The sequence below is a fragment of the Labrus mixtus genome, chromosome 13 (genome assembly GCF_963584025.1).
Source record: "Labrus mixtus chromosome 13, fLabMix1.1, whole genome shotgun sequence".
Classification (NCBI taxonomy): domain Eukaryota; kingdom Metazoa; phylum Chordata; class Actinopteri; order Labriformes; family Labridae; genus Labrus; species Labrus mixtus.
Window position 1 is genome coordinate 21,694,328 of NC_083624.1, and position 25,072 is coordinate 21,719,399.

The 25,072-nt window shown below is 38.6% G+C and overlaps 1 protein-coding gene across 4 annotated transcripts in view; it reads right to left on the bottom strand.

The window, feature by feature from the left end:
* Positions 1 to 17,593: 17,593 nt before the first annotated feature.
* epha3 (eph receptor A3) overlaps positions 17,594 to 25,072 on the bottom strand; it is a 98,510-nt gene continuing 91,031 nt past the window's right edge. For 2 of the 4 annotated variants that reach the window (XM_061054164.1, XM_061054163.1), the window contains exons 16-17: positions 24,726 to 24,881; positions 17,594 to 20,293 (exon numbers count right to left, since the gene is read on the bottom strand). In XM_061054164.1, the coding sequence (XP_060910147.1) occupies positions 20,188 to 20,293; positions 24,726 to 24,881 (262 nt within the window). In that variant the 3' untranslated portion in view covers positions 17,594 to 20,187. Of the gene's footprint in view, positions 20,294 to 21,684; positions 21,798 to 24,725; positions 24,882 to 25,072 lie in introns of all 4 variants that reach the window. The other 2 variants (XM_061054166.1, XM_061054165.1) reach the window with 2 other exon arrangements.

The window sequence follows — 25,072 nt, forward strand, 5'->3', positions numbered from 1 at the left end:
TGTAATTAATTGTTCTACCATATGGATGTATCTAAAATCTATTGAGCTACATTTCTTGGAAAAAAAGTTTAAAAAAAAAAGCAAAAAGAAAAGTTACAAACAGTTCTAAGAGTGTGTTTTATGTCACTTTCTAAATAAAATTTGTTTAGCTGCAATTTCACTTTCGTCAAGAACAAAAAATCCATTAATCAAGTTGTGCCATTTGATTGATTCCCAGAATATCCCAAAGCACCTTTAGGTGAGACCAAACAACAAAAGAGAACAATAACTCTTTCTAGCAGACACAAATGTTCTGTGACGTTATTTCCAGCTGAGCTGAACTCAGCTTACAGTTCCACAGTTTACCGTAGTGCTTCCTAGTCGGTGGTCTACACAGCCTTCTACAACAACACATACAAGTGCACACTCAATTGTTGTTTTACATTCAAATAACTAGAAGTATTTCTTTTGACATTGACTTCTATCTTAAGGACTTGAAATGAACATACACTGAGACCAGAGATAACATAATGTAGCTCAGATAACCATAGAGATGACTCTTATTACTGTTATTTTATTATTACCTTCTATTCTTTTTTAATCTTAAACTGTATCTACTTTAATTACAAAACCGATGCAAATGTAACAAAAGAAACATTTGGTGTGTTAAATTAGATCACTGTCTTTTTTGCCATAGATGATTACTTAGACTGCAATGTACTCACCAAATAAAACATGAAAAATGTTGTCTGAGTTAAATGGGATTTTTGGCAGCGTACTTCATCAGCTTAACTTTAGTCATAACTATCACTTCCACGGCGTCCGCTTGATTTCTGTTGTTTATAAAAAGTGTGATGAGAATTCTTATGAAGTGCCGTGGCTGCTGCCTCACAGTGTCTGCTTTTTCACAGCGAGTCAGCTGCCCCGTCTGCCGGTGTTGGGTAACCTTGAGTCAGATCTCTGTGGGTTGTCTTGGTGTAAACAGATGGTCTCGGCTCTGATGACTTGTTTCTGATGTCACCCAGATAGTGATTCGACTGTCAGCTGAGATTCCCCACTCTACGGAGGTGAGACGAGTGAAACAGTTTGAAATATGTGGAGGGTAAACAAAGGCTGCGGACCGATTTCCTGGGAGAAGTTCTATTTAGACAATCACAACCCAACTGTGTGAAGAGTGACAAACTCTAATGAAGGAGCCCATGGTTTTTGTGCATTCAAAGTGTTCTTTTGCAAGAGTGTTTTTGCTATACAATTGTTCAAAGAACTGTCACTTTATGAAGCAAAAAAAAGACAGTCTGAATATATGCATCTCCAATAATGCACTCCTCTTCTATCCCTCAAGTTTAGAACCAACATGTTTTCATGTAGTGTATAATATGCATTTTAATTTCTTTTTATTGGACCGATTATTTTTCGATGGCTTTTTGACTTTGCTTAAGCACTATGTCGAGTCAGTCTAAGCAGGTTACAGGAATCTAAGTTGGTCTCTAAGTTGGTCACACTCTTTATTATTAAAACTTTTCCCTAACTCTGGTAGGAACACTTTTAAAGAAAAAAATGTTTTTTTTTTCAATCTGTTATACTACAATAACTTTTACTAATTTACTAGTACTACTAGTTTTCCCTATAGATTGAACTTTGATAAATTACCCTTAGGGCTTTGACAATAGTAAATAAAAGGTATTTTATAAGATAGGGCACACTTAAAGAAAATAATTTCTACATTTTCCCACTATCTAATTTAATTAAATTAAGGTTAGAGAAAGTTGAACAATTTAAACTTTATGTTTTAAAGAATTGTCAAAGTTGAATTGGTATATAAATGATTAATTGACACAAGACATTTAGACTTCTACACAGGTTTAATGTTGGAATGATTAAAAAAGGAATGCCACTGTTCTGCTGCTGCCAGTCTCCTTGTACTAAAAGACTATGTTGTGTAGAGGTAGCCTGATAGTTTCTTTTCAATCTAATTCATCAAATATCGCAATAAATGCACAGAAAGCCAATGAAACAAGATTAACAACAGTGTGAAGATCCCAAGAATGTTATTCCTTTGTAATGAACCCACACAAATCCATACTAAAAAGCCTTTTTCACATTGCCAAGCCTGAACCATGCATCTTTCCTGAAAATACTGTAAGCTGACAAATCCAGGGCCTGGCTTAATGAGAACCAAGTGCCCTTGACCTTTACTCACTCTGTCCAGCTTCCTTCCCATTCCTCATACTGCATACTGACGGTATTTTTCCAATTCATGAAGTCAGTCTAAGACCAGTGCATATTCTCAGAACAGGAGAGGTGGGAGGAAGAAGAACATTCCGCGTGGGATGAAGTGATCATCCCTTTAGGTATTCACCTACTAAACCTAACAAGCTTGACGAGGACCAGGGCATTTGTATGAAGCTACTTAAAACAATGAAAATAGTCCTCCAGATCTCTGCACCTTGCTTTTCAGGAGGTAGACACATGAGGAGGGGGATTTGGAGAGTTTTCTGTGGATTGAAATTGATTGGACTGGACCTTTACTAGGATCTCCTCACATTTTCCATCCAAAGAGGCTGAGGGGCTAGCAGACCATCACATCATTACAAAGGCTTTGATAGCCATACCTCTGTTATAAGGGAAAGTAGGCAAGGTGCCCTGTGTGTGTATGTGTTTGCGTGTCTTTCTGTGTCGCACCTGCCAGATTGGCTCACTTCAGTTCATCAAGGTGCCCCAAATGGAATTGGCAGACTTTTTCAACATTTAACATTAATGTAATATTTATGTCTGCTTCCTCCTCTCGTGCTTTTACAACTATTTTTCAGGCTTTTCTTCATTGATTGTTTTAAATGCTCATAAACATCTTTTTGTATGTTGTGTGTTGTAAATAAAATTGCTTTTTGTAAGACTCTCATGATTTTTAAGTTGTGTTTTTGATTTTTAATGAACCATATAGTCATATTCTGGCCAAAAATGACCAAGGCGCTTAACTGTTGATGAAATAAGCTGTTAAACTGATGACTTGAAGCGATGAAATTACAGCTCTAATTAAACTGTTTTTGTTTTGTCCGGGTTAAAGTGGAGGAATTGGATTGACATCCAGTCTTAGTTAGTTGTTAAGAGGTTTGTTTTGCACACAAATAGAACCATGTATCATCTAATTAACAGTGATATGACAGCTCTTTAAATAAATTAAACAAATAACCCAAAAAGGAATCATGTATTACACAAAAAGGATTGGTCCAAGGACTGAACCCTGAGGAACTCCACACAGCAAAGCAGCCTATAAGTTATCACTGGTGTCACAGACAGATAAGTCAAGAAGAATATGAATGGAATAATCACCTTTGTCTGCACTAATCAGAATGATATGTGTCACTTGCAGTATTATGGTCCGTGTGGTGTATTTGATAAGACAGCATGATTAAAAGTAATCAAAAATCTCTCTTACGCTTTAGGAGTTAGTCTGTCACAACATTTTTCAAGGATTCTGGACAGAAAGGAAAGCTTGGAGATGGGTCTATAATTATCTTTAACTGTGCTAGTTCCAGAGAGGTTTTTTTTTTGTATAAATGTGTTGAATGCATCTCTTGCGTAATAAGTTGTCGGGCCATGTGTGTGAGTCAAGATACATTCTTTAGTTTTTGTTTATCTATTTGAAACCACAGTAACATTTTACACCTACACCAAGTTCATAAATCTTTGCAAAAACACGTTTTATATGACTTTAACATTATATTTTCCATAGATGTGAGTATACATGTAGTGACACATGTAATCAATAAAGCAAAAAGGCTTTTATTACCCCTAAATGCTGAGTTTTTTCCCTCTGATGGCCTTCTATAATGCTGTATTAACTACATAATGCCTCCATTAGGAAAAAGTGTCATCTTACTGAATCAATACCAACATATCTGACAGTCCTCACGAGTCTGTCTGTCTATCTGTCCCCTGCTAACTGTTTATGTCATTAGTGCATAACAGCAGGCACTTCCCTGAACTGTTTGGATGACTGTAACTGGAGAGGAAGTCAGAATCAGAGCATGAAAACCCAGCCACGACAGCCTGGCTTGTTAATGTCATTTTATCTCTTATGACAATTATCGGAAGTGAAATGTTTTTATCATTCTCATTGTGGCAAATCAGCAGCATCCGGTTCCTGAAGGCCCTCACCGGACCTGCAGAGTCTTTCCATATATATCCACAAGTGCACATGTTCACATGGACTGAAAAAGTCACGTAAAAAATGTCCCAGGTTTGCCAGAAAAGCTTTGGTTCAGTTATCATTGAGCACGCTCAAATTGATTTAGAACTGTACAACAAAAGCACATTTGTGAGCAAGGATTCCCACACACACACATACCTCCCTCCTCCGCACATAAACACACAATAAGGTCCCCATGAAAGGCAGGCTGAGATCTAAGGGGACCTAACCGAGTTTGACAGTCAACAGCCCTATTAAAGCAGGGCCCGCTGCAACCTAACACAGCAGTAATTGTAAATGTCAGGCGGAATTAACACAAAAATAAATAGTTTTAGGTTCCCTATGTGTGCATATGAGAGAAACATTACCGCACGACTCTGAGAAACGTCCTTACACAAGTCAGTCATCATCAAGCCTCATAGCATGTCTGATATGTCATTTTAATCTTATAGGAAACATGAGCCCTGGTCAAAAGCATCAATTTATACACTATGATCGTATAAACAGATTACACATATGTGGACCATGTAACATTTTAAGGCTTTTCAACACAAAACATTTACCACGCATTACACTTACATGTCTTTTTCCACATTCTCTCCCCCTGTTGGATCAAATTGCAAATGACATGACCGATGATGAAAAGACTGACCCAGGGCTGGACGCGTCTTCTGCATTCCATCAGGACTAGTGTTGTATGACTGACTGACTGACTGGTTGGCTGGAAGACAGGCGGACTGTGGTCAAACCTAAACCAGCTCACTTTGGGGAAAGGCCGGAAAGAACTTGTCATGTCTCCTTCTGCTGACATGGAAACACACAAGAGGAAAGAAGAATAGAGTGGAGAGAGAAAAAGAGAGGCAGAGAATGTGAGAGGGGTAGAAATCTTTCATTATGCACTATGTGGAAGCAATCATGCATGCATGCTTTATGGTCTCAGTAGTACGTCCACTTGTGTCATTTGTTGTTTTCACTGTGTTAGGTCCCAGTTGCGCAGTGCAAGCACAGATCTGTCATTGTGTTCACAGAGTATGGTCCCTGCATGGCAACCATGAAGGGTATGGATTAACCAATGATTGTTCTAGCTACCCACATATCAGCTTAACATTTTATATATACACACAAAAAGCAATTTCTCCTTTTTAAAATATTTTTCATTTTATTTCTTACAACATAATCATCTTTTGTTATAGTCCTACGCGTTTAACAATACTAAGCACACAGGTATTTTGAAATGTATATATTGTAAATCAATATAAAAATTTTAAAAGTATAAAAAGTACTGAAAGCAATAAAATACAACAACAAAGCAGAGACATTTACGCTGAACAAAAATGTTAAAGCAGACAATTCTAATTGTTTTTCACATGTTTGCTACACAGACCTCAGCATTGCACCATAATTGTTTGCATACGCTTAATTCCATTCATAATCTCTGGAGCATTTCAATCGATATTGCCACTTACCCTTTAAATAAAGTCTGAATTGAATTAAGGGTAGGTGTATTTCAAAGGATGACTGACACAAAACAATGGAGATATCCTCTGTTTTTTTTTTTTTTTAAGTGAAGCCACTGCATTCTTTATATAAGACAGCAGGGAGTGACCCCACAGAGAGAAGTGTATTGAATTATATACGACAATTACCTCACCTTTAAGTAGTGATATTTGCTCAGGAAACTTGTTTTCATGTTCTACAGTATAGCATGATGTTCATTTTACAAACTGTGGCTCACTTTCGTAAATTTAAATATAAAACAAAGTACTTCTATGGCAGTGTTTGTAAAATGCAGTGAGACAAGCTACAGAAAACTTAAAGTAAGTCACTGGATTAAAGCAACCTCTCAAAGAAATGTAGCAGGATACGTTACAAAAAAACACAACAAAAGTAAATTACAAAATCAAAGCTACTTTATCTTAAAGTGAAACCATTTTCAGTCAATGCTAATGGTATTTATATGAGGACCACCTTTTACTAAAGATAATAGATGTAGCTGCATACTTTTAATTAAAGAAACATACTGAAGTTCATTGCCTCATGACAGTGTCCTTTGTGTCCAGTGTCCAGTGTGACCATTTTTTAGTTTGTTTATTCCTTGGTTTTATTGCTTTATTGGTTTCCTGTTTAGTTTTTTAGTCATTTGTATCCTTCTGTTTTTCTGTTTCCTGTGTGTTCTTGGGTTTAGTTTTGAGTCTTTCTTGTTTTATTTTGTCTTTACTTTCCTTGTGTTTCTAAATGTCCCTGTGTGCAATTCCTAGTCTTGTCTATAGAGTTTCCCATTTTATTCTGTAGTTCTTGTCCCCAGTGTTTCTTGTCTTGTCTTACTTCCTTCCTTTCTCTGTTGTCCCTCCATATTGATTGTGTTCATTGTCCTCGCCTGTGTCTTGTTAGTCTCACCTGTGTCTGATTACCCAGTGTACATAGTCTCTGGGTGCTTCCGAATTGCAAAGGACTTGCACAGTCTGACACTAGACAGTAGATAGTAGACAGTCCCTTCTATCCCTGATGTACACTGTTAGGAGCTACTGGTCAGTAAGTCCCAACAATAGGCAGATATTTGTTCCTACTTCGTCTGATTCATTCAGTGTGGAAGAGGCGTCATTAGCCCGCCTCATGTTATCGACACTCCAACTCAGATGTGATATGCACGATTACTCAGTAAATAATCCAAAACTTTGCATTGCATGTAAACAATTCAACAACTTAAGATTTGAAAGGCGTGTTACCCGAACCGGCCGCATCCATCCTCGTTTTTTTTTTGTTTTTCCCATCCTTGTTTGTTTTGATTTGGAGGCGCACGTGAAGTGACGTTTTACATTTATTTTCGCACAGCATTGTGGGTGGTAAAATACATCTCATTTCTCTCAAAGGATGCATCCAAACCATACCGCATAAAACCCAGAAGTTAGTATCCATGCTGAAATGTTCAGTCTACTGAGGTGGACCCAAAGAATGCCTACTGAATGACCAAGTCACTTCAATCTACTGAAACCCCCTCCTGAAAAGTCTGCACTCCATACTGAACTGTGACTTTTCAGAAAGGGCCGAAGTGTTCCTTCCTTTCTGTGTTAGTTCGTTCATCTTCCCACTCGTGTTTTCTGTGCTGTTGATTTTCTCCGTGACTCTGGTTCTTTCTTCAATTTGATTCTTATTTGGTTTTTGATGGGCTTTAGTTTGGACTGTTTTTGTCTTTTGCATTTTTCTTAAATAAATATAATAGTATTATTTTCTGCATGTGGGTCCTCCCCTTTGCCTTATTACTCGGGGTGACAGATTGTATAAGTTAAACAACCACCACTATTATTTACTTATATAAATTTTTGATCAAATATTTTCTTGTTTTTATCAGAAACCAATAAAGGGTTTTGTAAGCCCTATTTGCACATGTTTCTCTTCATCAAAGCATCACAATGAAGCTTTGATGGGGTCCTGCAAGTATTCAGTAGGGTTTTTTTTAGTAAAAATATAGCAACCCAACAGAGGAAAGGTGCAACCATTAGCTGAAACATTTTCTCAAACTCAGCTGTTTAAGTCAAAAGTGGCATTAACATGTGGCCTTGCAATTGACGGAGGTCAAGCTGGGCGGGAAGGGAGAAAAGTGCTAGAAACCCCCAGTAGTCAAAGACAGACCTTGTCAGAAATCTATCCCTGTGTCCCTGGCCCTCGACCCAAATCATAAAACTCACAGACGCAGAGGAAAGCCTCCAGTAAATCAGCCTGTCACTGGCAAGACAAACTGGGTTTGATCCTGGTGATATATGGCTTTAATATGTGGATGGAAAGACGGGGCAATGACGAGAATGCAAGAGAGACAAAGACAGAGAGAAAAAAAAGAGAGGATGAACGGCATATAGGGTAACTTTTGAATTATTTCCGGAACATTTGTGTTTGTGTCAGGAGAAAACTAGAGAGGTCCCTTATGTTATCACACATAAATCAAATTTCTGTGTTTATTTAAAATAATGCTTAAATATAAGACATTAAGTTCTTCATAAAATAATCATTCAAGTCACAGATTCAGTGTTTTAAATACTGTATGCACTTTTCAAAACATATGGTCAATGAATATAACAGTAAAGACAGTTAAACGTTATGCATAGATAAGGATTACATTAAAAAGATATCTTGACAACTTATGCAACAACAACATTTTAGTAGAAGCACCACTACCTGATGAAAAAGACGCTTTTTCCTGTTGCTTTAATATCTCAAATTTAATTCCAAATACCCATTTCTTTGTGAAAATGTGAGAGTGAAGCTGTATGGTGGGCGGCAGTAGCTCAGTCTTGTGGGCGGCAGTAGCTCAGTCTGTAGGGACTTGGGTTGGGAATCGGAAGGTCGCCGGTTCAAGTCAAGGGCACGGACCAAGTCCGGAAATTGGTCTGGTAGCTGGAGAGGTGCCAGGCCACTTCCTGAGCACTGCCAAGGTGCCCTTGAGCAAGGCACCTAACCCCCCCCCCCCCCCACAAGCTCAGGAGCGCCCGCTGTGGGCAGCCCCCTCACTCTGAGACCTCTCCATTAGTGCATGTCCACAGGATCCTGTTTGTGCATGTGTGTGTATTTCAGCTCATGTTTGTGTAGCATGTTTACTAGACAGAGTGTAAAAAACGAATTTCCCCTCGCGGGATCAATAAAGTATAAATTCTTATTCTTCTTCTAAAGTAAACAAAAAGCAATCATGTCTTGTATTAATGCTCCATCACACTCAACTGTGTGAAATTCATTCATGTGAATGATGCAAAGAGTGTGTCAGCAGTGGAAATTGGGCTCTTATTTAGCATCATGATCTCATCAAGTAATCATCCTGCCGGCTGCTATATGGGGTAAAGGAGAATAGGAGAGAGAGGGAGGCTAAAGGAGAGCAAGGGCTGCCTATTTCTTTCAGTTGAGTTAATCATATTAAGATGTTAATGTCTATAAACTAGGTCTAATGGACATGCTGTAAAATTACTCTATAATGCTAATAACGGACAAGATGAAAAAAATAAAGAGAGGGAAGCAGAAGAGCTCAAAAGTGCTGGAAAGTGAGGACAGAGGGTGAAGAGATGAAGAGTGGAAAAAGTGGAAACTTCACTGAAAAATAAGGAGAAAAGTATAGGGGCAGGAGGAAGGATAAAAGAAAGTGACAGAGATGATGTAGAGAATAAAGAAAGACAGAAAGGGATGACAGAGTGCTGACATCAGAGGTCCAGCAGTCCCTCCACATCACTCAGCCTTCATGGAAAATCAATTCTCTCCGGAATGGACAGCGGTGTCGACAGCATGCAGCACCAGCAGCAGCTCTAAAGCCTCAATTCAGCCATTAACAGTAACACACAGACAGAGTGGTAATAGCTCAGACTCCTCAGGTATTAACACAATCACTTCATGTAGTGTTTTAGGCTGTGATCCAGACTGCATTTTGTTCAATGACTTACAATGTAATGACAAGTTTTTAGAGGTCATTCTATTACACTTTGTAGTGAAAAAGGAAACATACCAGCATGGTTTCAGTACTTAAACTTAATGCCATACCTCCATATATTACCATGGCCATTCTGGATCTGTACATAAAACCCTGAATTTGTACGCAGAAGCCTTCAGCAATTCTAATATTCGTCATTCAACTCCCATATTGAAATGATCAGTGCATGCAAATGACTTACACAGGAACTACAAAACTGTTTAACAAATAACATCAAATATCACCAAAATGAACTATCCTCCCCGTAATATGTTCAGTTTTAGGAGGTCTTTTATATCGCTCTCACATTACTGACAGAGAAGTGTGCAGTGAGCAAGCTAAGACCAACAGTATGAAAAAAAAGAAACTGGCTAACTGAAAACTGTTCGGGGAAAAAAAATGAACCAATTTTATGAAAAGTCAACACTATTTTAATGTCGATTTTTTTTTTATCATTAGTTGCTATATCTTCATAAATTGTAATCGAAGTACCGTAATATTATTCTAAAATCCTTATGATGTAACATGAACTTCTGGCTAACTCTGCCTTCTCTGTTAAATAAGATAGAAAATGAATGTTAGCATAAATTATTACATCAACAGCTTTAAGTTCTCAAAAAAATTGTATCTGTTTTTATAAGAATTTAATACATTTTTCATCAATTTACCTGAGGAAACACAGGAAACACTCAAAGGTATTCTTTAGCAGACAATTGAAATGCCATATTGCCACGGCATGGTTATTATGGTCTTAGAATAAACATCAAGCTTTCATCAGCGAGTCAGAACTTTGAACATGACATTGGGATGACAGTGAAGGCCTTTAAAGTGTTTAAAAGAGGATTACTTGATTTTTGGAGATTCTTTTTTCTCAAACCAAGATTCTAAATGTTAATTTGACTTGAGCTTGTAGAGCTTTTCTAGTCTTCTGACTGGACAAGTCAAATTGATTTTACACAGCAGGTCACACCTACCCATTCACACACACTGATGGAAAAGGCTGCTATGTGAAGTGTCCATCACTATTAACCAGTCAATACACATAAAAACATTGCAGACGAAGCAGCGGAAGCAACTTGGGGTTCAGTGTCATGCCAAAGGACACATCGACATGTGGCTGCAGGAGCTGGGAATCAAACCCCTCAACCTTATGGTTGAGAGACTCCCGACTCTACCACTGAGCCACAGCCACCTCTCAAACTAACACTTTCCAGTCCAGACCTAATCAGTTTGGAACAGCAGGAAAGGCTCCATTTTTTCAAAGAATTATATATTGTCAGTATTTTCCCGTGACAGAATGTGTGCAGCTATATAGTGTGACACCCAATTCACCTTCTGACATGTAGCTTTTTTTGAAAAACAGAAAACAACAAGAGATGTAACACTCTGCTTATCTGTTGATGACAAGGGGAAATCCAGAGGGAGGTTTTAAACTTGTAATGAACTTGAAGCAAACACAAACAACGTTTCCTACATAAGTTCATACCGCCTGGGATGCTTTGGTGACAGTGGTTGTACCTCGAGACTAGCTCAATAAAAACACAAATATCTTAAGTTCAAACAACACATGCTGTCTTCACTGTAATCACAGAGGGGGCCGTGATGATGGCTTCACTTCCCTTTGTGATAGCAACATTTGTTAAAGTGACAGCAGAGGTGTGAGCACTGCAGTCCTGGGACCCGTATGTGTGTGTGTGTCAGCTGTGATAATAACACTCTATGTGGCTTGTATGTGGACGCTTCAGTCCCATAGAGAGCACAGGCTTTACACAGCAACCACTGAGCATCCATCTATCTTAGTATGTGCGCACATGTACGTGTGTGTGGCAGAGACAGTGTTGTGATAGCTTAGAAGCTCCCTGCGGTGTGCATGTGTACACATAAGATCCTCATTGTTTCAGCATTGCCTCACACATACGTTTTCTTGCAAACTCTGAACAATGCTGGGGACGGAAAATCCCTAATCCTCCCATATTCAACTCCTGCAGTCAAACAAACAATGTCTTCAACAAAGAAAATGAACACATGACATTCTGGTCCTTTATCAGCGGACCTTTAACCCAGGAAGTGAGCTTATGAAGAGGACATTCTCCCACAGGGGTTGCTGAAAAGAGCAGTATGATTTTGCAACTTGTCCTCAGGCTCTAAAAAGCAGCTGCACACAGCTGGAGGCCTTTTTTGTTAACCAGGAAGGAGGAGGGAAGAGAAAGAGAGAGAGAGAGAGGGGAGGAGATAGAGGGATGAAGCCATCCAAGGAGGAGACATCTCTGCATGGGGAGTATACGGGATATGGGCCTCTGTACAATTCTGTTTCCATTGGGTTTTTTAAACCTGATTAAGGGTCCTATCTTACACCAAAGTAATTATTCAGGCTGTGCAAATATTATGCAAAGCATGTTTAATTTGTGACCACAATCTCGGTGTTGTACTTGAAACCGTGTAAGTGTCCCCCCCGCCTGTTGTTCTTTAAAGAAGGAGTGGTTAGGTGCAACGTTGGTGCTATGATAAGAATAGGTATCGGACAGCGATTGTAACACAAATCCATAAAAAAAAATGCTCCAAAGCCAATAGCCGAGTATTTATTTGCTATTGAAACGGACATTTTTCAGATAGTATGATGCACTTACAAGAAGGGCTTCACACTCAGTTTGCTATACACACGGTGTGAGGTACTCTTCAGTTAGTTTCAGTGCTTTTTCACATATGCACTTAATTATGTTTACAGTATAGAGTGCTGATATTATTTTCCCTCCTGACATCATCATATCACTTTTAAGGTGTTGTACAGGATTTCACAACAAGCCAAAAACAGCCTGACTTGGCCTGAGACTGACACCAGACTCTCTAAACAATAGTCTCTTTTGTACTCAGACACGTGTTATGTTTATTAAAAACCTCAAAAAGTCTTAGACGGTACCACCAAAGTCATGACCACAAATATTGATACCCTCTCCAGTATCTACAACTAAAGCCATGCCACGATTCAGCAGCATAAATATGTCATGAAGTTTGACTGGCCATCTTTTTTTGTATCAGTTCACAGAATGTTTATTGACTTTTGAGTCAAGCTGATCCTTTGGCTGAGTCATGATCTTGAGGAGTTTGAAATAATCGGTGAGGGACACTGCTGTGTCTGGTACGATCCCTGCCTTTTAATTATCTATTTACAGAAAGGCTCAATGTGACCATGTCAATAACAACAAAGTTAGCATAGACACAACTAGCTTCTGAAGGGAAAGATGACACTCTGATTGGTTTGCTTCATGTAAATTGAGCCTGTATAGCGCTTCTCTAGTCTTCTGACTACTCAAAGCGCTTTTACACTGCAGGTCACACCTACCCATTCACACCACAGAGTTTGCTTCTGACCATCAGAAAAAAACTAATCCCATTCACACACATTTATACGCTGCCGACAAAGCAGCGGGAGCAATTTGGGGTTAAGTGTCTTGCCCAAGGACACATCGGACATGTGGCTGCAGGAGCCATGACCTTCCGGTTAAGAGACGACCGACTATACCACTGGGCCACAGCCGCCTCATGTACTGCTCATGAACTTCCAAAAACATAAAGACACTAAATTAGCCACTTTTCCTACTCCTAACTACTTTGCGCTTGTAAAAGGGGCTATATGCACTTGTATCATGCACCAGGCACCTTTGACAATGCACCAGTATTATTGAAATAAAGCCCTAAGAAATGAAAAAAGGCAGAAGGGAATTATTTGAAAATGAATGAATGAATGAGGGCAACTTGTGATACAAAGCACAAAAAAAAAAGTAAAACTTTAAATTAAATTTTGGTATTTGGGTCTCTGTTAAAATGATAACGAAATATTGTTCTGCCTCAGTGTGAACACCTGCATAGTTTTAAGGGGTTGTTCAGTACATGACAACAATAATTAATTTACTCAAATGAAATCTAAGTTAAAAACCACTGAAGCGAAACTGTCTTACAGTTCTGTTGCATCAGAGGAAACATAGACACAAGGCTGGCTGTCAAAAAAGTGAAAAGACTGGAGCTGTATTTTGGATGATTGCATATTATCCCTTTTCAACATGGGTAATGAGTTTTACACATCATGACTTTGTTTTCTCATTATCATTACTCCTCAAGTGGAACCATGCGTATTGCATCCAGTAGTAAGTTGACGGCATTTCAACCGCATGTAGCCAGGCAAGATGATGAATGTTGCAGGTTAATCTTCTCCTTTGTTATTGGGTTATCGGGTGTGATTGTTCAAAACGTTCTTATCTGGCTGAACAGAACTGCCACAGGCACCTCGCTTCTGGCACTACTGCCTTCTACTGTCGTCTCCATGGCTTTATCTCCATCCAACTTTAACTCACTCTACCTCCTCCACTCCCACCCTCCTATCTTTTTCCTCACCCCAGTGGTTTTAATACCATGGAGGCTCTTTGGATAAAAAAGACAGATTGGTGGCGTTGTCAAGCATACTGTGTTCATTGTTTCCTGAAGAGGAGAGAGCAGTGTCCTGTCTTCCCTCTTTGCACATCTGCCTGGGAACATCTGGATAGTGTCAGCCTTTCAACATTAAGCAGAGCAAGCATCATTCTTTCCCCTGTCTGACACATCTCATCTCCTCCCTGTCAAAAAGAAAGAGACAACACAGATCTCCCAAATTTAAATCACACGACAAATCAACTCGGAAACAAAGTGCTTCATTAGATCTGGCTGCAGGAAAAAGAAGGAGGAAGGGATTAAAAACAGGGACTGTGGTGGTTTAGTTGGTAGCTGGTTAACAGATGTGGTAGGCTGTGTAGACAACATGTAGCAGATCCAGTGTGAAAGTGAAAGATGTTGTAAAATGAATAATGTCACAATCATACAGTAATCACATGAAAGATTACTACGGACAATTCTGCAAACGAATGAACTGTTTTCATCAATATTAACATTTTAACATTTAATTATTCAATGTGCAAAGAGCAACTATGGTGATAGATGTTAATAAAAGGCAAAGATTATGGGTATGGCAACTAAAGTACGGTTAACTTCAGGAACCTAAAAGCAGTTGCATGAGGAAAGTAAGAACTGAAGCATCACATTTATCTGTACACCAAAGGAAGCTTTTTAAGTTTTTGGAAGGCCTTGAATGCAATTACGTAAAAACATACAAATATAAAAAAAATTAAAGTGATTGAAACTAAATTTCAATCTAATGTAAAGTTACATTTTTTTTCTACATAATGTATTTAAAAATGTCAAATTTTTAAATAAAATCTTAATGTTTCATTAAATCGTTGATTTTAGATTTCCCTGTAAAAATCTTTCATCTAGTATTGTTGATTTTGTCCAACACAACGGCAAAACATCATAACAACAACAACAACAATGCTACTAATAATAATAATAACAATGATCGTCATCATCATCATCATTATCATCATCATCATAATCACCCTCATAATAACAATAACAATAATAAGAATAATCAAGCATTTTATTTAAAAAAAACATGATTTTCAGGTACTCAAAGACCCTATAAATTAGTCAAAAGTTAAAAAGATTAAAAATGGCATACTACAGTAGGAACAAACAAACATGGTAACATTAGACATAGGTCATGTAATCGGCAACATGTTCACAACATGTAAAAACACAGCATGATCACGAAAAAGTTTTTTTTAAAAAGGTGAGTCTTGAGCGATCATTTGAATGTGGATTGGTCAGTGCATTCTTGAACATGTTTTAGGAGTGAGTTCCAGATGGAGGGGACAGTTATGGAGAGGGCTCTGCCACCCCTCCAGCCTCACCCCCCTATGTCCGCTGCTCTGTTGGCATCAGAAGAACAGAGGTTAAGAGAAGGAGTGTGACGGTGGAGGAGGTCCGTGAGGTAGGAGGGGGCCTGGTTGTGGAGGGATTTGTGAATGAGGAGAAGGATTTTGAAGGACAGGGTAGAGGTGGTAACAGGAGTGGGTGAGCAGGGGCCCGTTTCTGAAAGAAGGTTCAACAAACCCTCAGTCTAACCCTGAGCTCTGAGTTGATTTACTCTCAGGTGGGAAACTCTGGGTTTTCGGTTCCAGATCAGCAGATTTAAATTTGTTAAATCAACTCTGAGTAGGTCCACTCGGTGTTCAGCGCGTGCACCATGACAATTCACCATGGCAACAGGTGACCAAAAAGAGATCCTCGTACTTTAACCATCTCGAAATATATCAATGTGGCCACAGGCTACGGCGAATATGAACAGGTTTTAAGAAGGATAAAAAAAAGTATCACTGCTGCAGCGCAGCGGCAAAGGAGAGAAAAGTGGTGTAAGAGAAAACAGCTGCTCGCGTCAGTGTGTAAAGTCTATTAATTTAATATTTAATCAGAATTAGGCTATAATAGGCTATTGCAAAACTGGTGGAATGGTAGCCTATTAAACCTATACAATTTATTTTCATTAAGATGCAATCCAGCAGAAGAAAAGTGACTTTAAAACAGCTCAAAATGAAATATAAGAACATAATTGGCTCATATTGATTTAAAGTTAACTTCATTTAGAGTTTATTTGAATGTGCATTAACTTTATCCCCAACATAAAGCTGTATTCACACACTTAGGCTAAATGTCCTCTCACCTTTATCCCGTTTAGTTTATTAATTAACCCTAATTAAATGAACATCTCCCGACGTTAATGTAGGCTCTAATTCCCTGCGGAGTAATGCAGCCCCTTCATACCGACTTAAAGACATGCCATGTTCGATAAAATAGTTTGTCTTATACGCTGTAGTATTGCCTACCTTACATAACATATGAAAACAACCTGGATTTTTATTCAGACAAACGGTGAATCTTCACCAACACGGCGTGATACGGACTGAATGAAAGAATGAGGAAATGAAATGGCGATTCTGGCTCTGAAAGAGGGAGGAGACCGAGAGAAACTCGGGGTTCACTGAAGAAAACCTGCTCCCGACCAGGTTAGGTTCACAGACTCAGTTACCATAGTAACTGACTCAGAGCTAAAGTAACCTCTCCCTCTGAAACGGGCTGGAGTTACCCCTCTTTCTCGGGTTTGAGTGACCTCCTCTTCTGAAACGGAATACCCAGAGTTTCCCTCATTTCAGGGTTAACTGATTCAGAGTTTGCACAAAAACTTATTTCAGAAACGGGCCCCAGGTGTGCAGGACGGTTTAGGATGTATTGCCGTTAATTTAGGATTTTGGATGATGTGCTTAAAGGATGCTGTAGTAGAGTCTGTATGTAATAAAGACATGGATAAGTGTTTCAGAAGGAGAGGTGGACGAAAGCAGTTCTTGTGAGTTTTCTGTCATAAATGACTCCAATCATGTTTTCTGATTGTCAAAGGGAGGCATCAGTAGTTATTTCAGTCTGTTCCATAAAAAAATAAAAATAGCTTCAATTTACTTTAAAATTAAAGTTATATTTGTGTCCTGATATGATCTTATTTCTTAAATAAAATAACTTACAATAGTCTAGAAACAGAATAATTTCTTCACACTGTTTCTTCAGGCACCATGCTAAACTTGCTAAACTTCATGAATATTGCTTGTACTGATATTTGTTTCTAATTATGCAATTATTCACATTTCATAATATGTTTTTTCTTATCAATTTGAATGATATACTGTAAATACATTTTCATCTTGCACCACCTGACTCTTAGTGTTATGCATGGAAATCAGATGTACATATAATCATCTTCTACGTAAATTTGGAGATTTTAAGAGTTGGCTACAAATGTGCTTTCGTGGACTTCTTGGTTCATGTTGATTGACATTTGAACTGCATGATTAGAAACATTTGTCAGGCAGATGATTGCTGGCTTTCATTCTAAGGACAGCATGTGCCAAAAGATAGATATATGGAGAGTGAAATTAAAAGAAAAAAGAAAAAAATTTGAGTGTTTCACATCCAGTTGTGATCTTTAAACATTTGGGAATAAACCTGAAGTGAAAGAAAAAGTCACATTGCAAAGTCACATTTAAAATAAAAACACAGGACCCAATCAATCATCATCCATTTTTTGGAAAATATTTTGCCAATATTTATTATAAAAATATAAATGTTTCCACTACAAATCATTTTACATTAGTAGACAAGGCCATCTACGTTTGCACACGTAAACTCTCACACAGACACACGGGTCAGTCTTGAGACAGAAAAGGGTGCATAACCGTATTGCTCGCTCCGATGTCCCAGGTTTAAAAAGTAAGTCAAAAACCAAAACACAGACAGCACTGACACATAATTTACTGTATGCTACAAAAAAAGCATCAACATTGCGCTGTATAATGTTAAACAAATAAATAATGATGTCAAACTTGTCTTTTTATTGTAGAAAAAAAACAAAAACAAAGCAGACACATATAATTCAAAATCAGATAAAATATAATACAGATGATTTTTGTCTCTTTTTTAATTAAAAATGTTGCACAATTTTTTATTTATTCTTTTATACATACAAACATTTGTACAAAGAAGGATGGCCATGTACATATAGTGGGATCTGTAGAGCTAGTTGCTATCATTATGATGGTTTACAGTATGTACACGCTAATTGGAACACATAGCAGCAACAGCAGCATCCACAGGTAGACCGATTAACAGAGGAGCGACTGACACACTGAACAGGGCTGGGATTCCCAAAAGCATCACCACTGTCCATTAGATTCACCTTCATCCATGGCAATAACAGTTCCATTCAAAGTGCTCAAATATTTTGTACCACAGTAAGTGCTGGGGAGAAGCTTGGAGATACCTTCAGGGTTAAAATGACCCGACCAACAGCACCAAAGTACCAAAGTGCCAGTTTAGAAATACTGGATAAATGTTGCGCTGAGGGTTAGACTGGGTGACATCAAAGCATGGGACAAACATCTGTTGGTTTGTACTTAATGGTACAAAGATCATCAGTGTTCTAAGGTGTCTTTAGGAAATCCCATCCTGGACGTACAGTATGATGAACAAGGATAACAATCTGGAAAGTTATTATTTATCAAAAGTGTTGCATCTTTCTCAGGGCATGTTCACACCTTGCTAGTTCAGGGCAGTGATGAAAAAAAAAAACCATGCTCCTATGACAACACAGGATGACGACCATGACTTTACGGAATATAAAATAAAACTGGACCTTTTTGCTTGAGGATCTTGCCATGATCCAAACCATCTCCGGGAGGCACTCTATGTTTTGCATCAAACATACCAGGATTTAAAGATAAAGAATTAATTTAATACTAAAACAAAGATAGTTATTTTATTAAATGTATGCTTTTGTTAATAAGTTATGGTTTGGCGAAAGCAAAGAGACTAAGACATCCTCACATCAGCTTTGTTGATCTCAACCTTCTTCACTAATGGTACGCTGTAGATAAATCCATAAAACTCTTAGAAAGACAATGATACCTGATGTTTTCTTGGGTCAATTAAACTGTCCTACCTAAGGAAGAAACTTGAGAACAAACTTGCTTCTACTTTAAAATACAAAACAAAGAAGAGGTATGCATGACACCACTTTGTCTCATTCAAGTTCTCTTTTGCCTTTTATGAATGTCTCTCTAACAGTTCCACCATTTTTTGTACTCTTAAGCTGCACGCTCAAATCATGACTCTCCTTCATTCTCTCTTTCTGTTTCCCATTGTAAGAAGAAATAATGTATACATCCTGAGATTTCACACAAAGGGCCTTGGGTTGAGGACATAGCAGAACTATACAACATCAGATCATAAGCCAACAGAACATAGATGTCACCATAAAGAAAAGTATATGTGTGATGTGAGTTATGGCCCCTGGACCTTCAGAGCACAGCGTTCGATACATTGTACATGTGACAGACTCACAGCTTCCACACAATGAGACGATTTAACAGAATATCATGATTATTGCTTTTATGTGACATGTCTACTGAATGCAAATGCTATAGGTTAGAGCTACAGAGTTAAATGGCTCGGTTGTCATCTTGGTGTGTCTGTAGAGACAGCAAATGTAGGTAGTTTCAACAAAATCTCGCACCTCAGACCTCATAAAGTCCAGGAAGGGTCCACACCCGAGTGAGGTACTGCTATGTGCCATGCTCTACCTGCAAGGCATCTCAGCCATTTCACCTTCTTGTTTCGCAGGCTGCTAATCGGGCGTGATGGGTGGAGACTGTGAGCATGCCCATCCCTTTTTAGCCGTAAAGGGAAAGCTAAGCTTTCCTGCTAAGCTCATTTTGGAGAGCTCCGGCTGTTTGTTAGTCCAGTTTTTGCCTTGTATCACAGTCCAGTCCTATGTAGTATCGCTGGTAAGGTTTCTCTGACCTCCTTGGACTTCCACTGCTTTTCCAACCCTCCTCTATGTCTGTAAGGCATCTCAACGTGGGCATGGAGGGATGGAGGGTGGAAGAGTCTGGCATTTCACCAGCTGGCAGGTCTGCACTGAACACTTCCTGTTTTCCTGTCAGGACATGATATGGTCTTTCATCAAAACGTTGACAGCCCTCATTTAAACCATTTCGTGTTTTCCATCCGTTTCCTGTTTACAAATGAAGCCACAGTGTTAGGCTGTGATTGGCAACCACACCAATAGACAGGTCTCTGGTGTTTTTTATTCGTTGGGTTCCTTTTTCTAAACAGGTACTGGGCCATTCTTGGTGTGAGAATCAAGGGCTTTGAGGCTGCTCACGATCTTCTTCTGCGGTGCTACGATAGTCACTCCAACCTTTTTCAGATCCCTGGTTGGTGAAGGAAAGGGGGAGAAACAAGAAAAGATTGGAAGAAAAAAGATTGAAAGTGTGTGTTAGAGATGAAGGATATGACACCCGGGCTCTAACAACATGCATCCAGCACTGCTCCCTGCACTTTCCAATGCAACTGTCATTCACAAAGGACTGCATTTCCCAGAAGGCCATGGGCTGCCACATCTTTGAAGGAGGTCTATTGGGGGCTGTTGCCTCCACTCCCCATCACTAACTAACAGGGGGGTGGGCCTATGGGGCAACACTGACAGCTGCGATTACGACCCTGTCAGTTGGGAAACAATGTTAAAGCCACAGTGGCACAAAAGACCTACTTTCTTGAATTGCATTATGCTGGATTCATTTGACAGGGCAGGTATAACTATGTGGAGAGGAGCAGCACTGGTACACTTGCAGGATATCACATTGTGAAACAGAGTCATCCTTTGACTTCTTATTTCAATGATAAGCTGTTTTAAGATTAGTTACATGCATTCAAGTGTAGGAAAATACAGTTGGTTTAGAAGACTACATCAAATCATTTAGAGGTCGAGAGGCAGCTCTGCATGTGTTATTCATTTTCACATCAAATTCACACAGAAGTTAGTCAGCTCTATTGAAACATTACATTCTTTAGAAAACATACACAACAGCAACTTCAATATACAAGTATACATACTTTGATTGCTTGAATAAAATTACAACAAATGTATGTTATGTCCCATCTCTTCTGCTAGTCATTATAACAATTGTGTTGTATTAGTAGAAGCAGGAGTTGTAGTCACAGTGCTGTTGTTACTAAGACAAACAGTTTCAGCCATTGGAACATTTAGATGTTATTCAAAATTGTAACACAAACATTTAGTAAATTCAGTTACAAGCAGAACTTTAAGTTTTCCTCCAAAGCAGCTGAAGAAGCCAAAGTTCAAAACATTCTGAGGCATCAGAAAGTGGAAAAAGTCATCATGTTTCTTCACTACCTGCTACCGTGTAAAGGGATAGTTATCTCAAATTTAGTAATTGTTGAAATGCAATAATTATCTTGCAAGAACCGTAGCCCTATATTTGACACTTGTTATACCCATCCAGCTTACTTTGAGGTATTTCAAATTTCCAATGTTGTCAGGGCACTATTAAATATAAGGATTGTTTTCCAGACATTATAACAGTATTATGGCAGTTGCCTGTGGTAAATTCTTCAAAATTCCAAGTGTCTGATAGTGTAGTTTAATTTGTAGTTACCGATTACAACAGGATCGAAACAAAGCTTATGAGTCACTAAATTCAGCTTACTATCCCTTTAAAGGTCAGACAAGTGAGAGCCCATCAATGCTTCTTGAAGTGCGGTACTGATCCCAGACAGGCCTAGGTCTTATCCTCTAACCCACCATCCAGAGCCTGGGGAGGAGGAGCCAGGTGTTAGAGAGTGGTGATTCCCATGGACGGCTCCCATTCTGGGCAAGTGGCCGGCGTGACATGGACCTCCGTCAGAACCACTCTACTGAGAGACAGCCAGGCCCAGCAACATTAACATTTTGTCATAAAAAAATGTGCTCTGTCTAGAACAGCATCATCAAACATCTGCGTTACAACTTTATGTACTAGAGATAAAACCTTTTATATTTGTGAACAATTAACCAAAACTTTGTCCCTATACTGAGTGGTCACCAGTTAACACATATTTTTTTAAAAATACAATTACAAAACACATTCAACAACTGTATCTTAAAATACAAGGTGTTATTCTAAAACATGAATCTACACATTTCTCAAAACTACAAAATAAAAGACACATACATATGAACAAACATATAAAAAGATAAACAGCTTAAAGTATTTCATAGTTAACAGACATCCCCATCATTGCACAGCGAATACACTACATGGTATTTTTTGTTTGGTGTTTATTAGGGGGAATTGTGAAACCAACTGAATCATCAGCTAAATTATACATGTAAATTCACATTGACACAGGTAAGTTTCTCCTCTGTTGTGTCACATTTTAAGTTGTTGAGAGACAGTAGATGCCCTGTAAGGTTAAGGATATAAAAGTGCTTTTCAACTTATTCCAGTCGAAGTTAGTCGGCTCTAATTGACAGAGGAGCACAACACCTGTGAATACACTTTAGATTGTACAAGATAATGCCAGTGTTTTTTTCCACTTTAAATTGCTTTCCTTTTGATTAGCAGCTCAGGTCAAGTTCATCACCACCTTAATCAAATACATACAATGAACTTTGCATGCACTCGCTTTAGATGAAGAAAATAGACCAAGTGATGCGGCATTTCCTAGTCAATCTATTCTCTCCCAGCTTGAAAAAGGACTTCAATTACTCGAGCAGATGAGTCAGCACACTGCAGCCAAGTATGATTACTGTTCCTCGGAGGTCAGAGCACCGCCAAGCCTTGTGCTGAATATCAAGGACTAGATTAAGACTGTACAAATCAATAGAGAAATCTATATAGAGCAATGCATGGTCTTAGCCAAGGCTGCTTGCCGTGTAGCTGAGTTAGCCTTAGATGCCTTAGCCTATAAGACTTCAGTGGATTAATACTGCAGTGATCCAATTTAGTGTCCACCTACAGAAAATAATGGACCAATATGATTTCTGTAGGCACGGTTTTTCCACTGCTGCTCATTTGTAATGCACTTTGTCCATTTTCTAAGATGTCCATCTATCTGCAGTGGAAGCATTGAGCTTATTAATGTGTGGACAATGGAGAACTTTTGAATGACTGATACATCCCAAGAGAAATATATATTTTGTGTAAAAGCCTTTCAAACAGCAAATACAATGGAGCTACAGCAAAGGAAATGAGCTGAGAATGCAAAATGTGGCTAAGAAATCAAATTTAATAGTCTTATTATCATTATCAAAAACAGTTTCTTCCCCAGCAGTGAGCCAGCACTCTTTTCATGTCCTTTGTTTTTGTTGTTGCAGAAAAGCATCACTTTGCAGTTTCCTTAAAGGAGCCCTAAAAAAATTCTCAAAATTCAAGTTTGAATATAGTTTACGAGTCACCAGATTTTACAGAATGCAAGAAATTGCTTCTGGGAAAAGTTTAAACCACATATTTATTTTATCTTCACGGCCCCTATTTGTCAACTTCATTCCAATATGCATCATTACTTAAAAGGATGTTACAGTCAACTTTTTTTTTTCCAAACATAACTAGCCAATTACTTTAGAAGACTGTTATTTTGCTAAGTTAGAGACAGAGGTTTGAGCTGGCAGCAGCACTGACCACCACTCTCCAACAGGCCATCAGTTCAGTTAATGCCTACTTTGATCACAATGATTACAACTGTCCAATTATTTACGCAGTCACATTCCACATCAATTAAACCAGCAGCGGGCCAACAAAGACGATGAGAAAGGCAGGCTAAAGGGTAAGAAGAGAAGTAGAACCTGTACTCGGACACTAACAAAACATACAGAAAACATAAAATATATATTTAAAAAAACATGTCAGCTGGTTTGTTTAAAGTCTTGAGTAACTTCACTCTGAACTTTCAAAATAAGAGGCATTTTAGTTATTTACTTGTGCTTAGGGTTCATAAGTTCTAAGTACAGAACTATGATATCATTCTCTACTGCAAACTGTCATTTATCCAAGGCCATGATTGACTTCATTATATGTTGTGACAAATATCCTGATTTTAATTAACTTTTTAGCACTTCACAAAACTTTAAAAATGTATATGCTAGAATACATGCACTGTTGGCATTATTCACAACCAGGATGCATAAGTATAAAGTCAGTATTTACTTTATACAACCAAAAACTCTGAGTGGCATTAGATTCCCTAGAAAAAGATAATCTTCAGTGTTGAAAGACGAGGCACTGTTATTCATTATGGCCAGTGTTACAAACCTGAGCTTCGAGAGATCACACATTATGTCCTGCACCGTGTGCACTCCAAATGGAATTCCTCAAGATCTGGCTTCAAAATAAATTTCTAACAATTTTTTCTTCATCTTCGCTTTGGATTTGAATGCTTTGCAGTAAAAAGAGGGCCATGCATACCTATTTGACAGCGATGCCTTTATTTGCTCCTTCAAAGGCCCCTCTCTATACCCTTTTATCCCATCAAATCTCCCCTCTCATGCCCTCCTTCAATGCTCTCTCTTTCATTCGCTTTCTAGTTTGGAAGATATTTATCTCTTTCTTTTAATGCTCGCACCTTCTCCCTCTGTACTTACTTGCAGCATTGACAGCGTGGCTAAAGGCCTGTCATCATGAATTACCATGACTCTCACTTGGACACCTTTAGTAAGGACTCTATAGCTCTCTTTACTTACTCTGAACAAGTGTATGTGTGTGTGGCAATTCCTGGGCTTGCCACGGGTTTTTGGGACCCTGTAAACTCTACTGACATGAATAGGCAGAGGATCCCAATGAGTGTGTGTGTGTGTGGTTGTCTTACTCTGTGGAGGTCTTGGCCAGGGTGTCACAGGAGCTGTAGCTGACCCCAGAGAAGGCCTCTTTGCAGGGTAAGGTCCTCATTCCATCCATCCAGTCACCCATCGTCCCCATCGAGGGAACCTCTGAGCTGCTCCTGTCCAACAACAAGTTCGCTGGCCTGAAAGGCAGAAAGGACACACACACACAGAGTAAAGATTTAATAAGTACAATTTTATGTACAATACATTTCCTTGAGTTTGACCTGTAACATTTTCAATTTAAAGAAACTGTGGTCATGGTTTCAGGATAAAAACAGGCACGAACTCCACCCAAATCACTAGTTTCAAAGGATAATTAAATTATAAACTG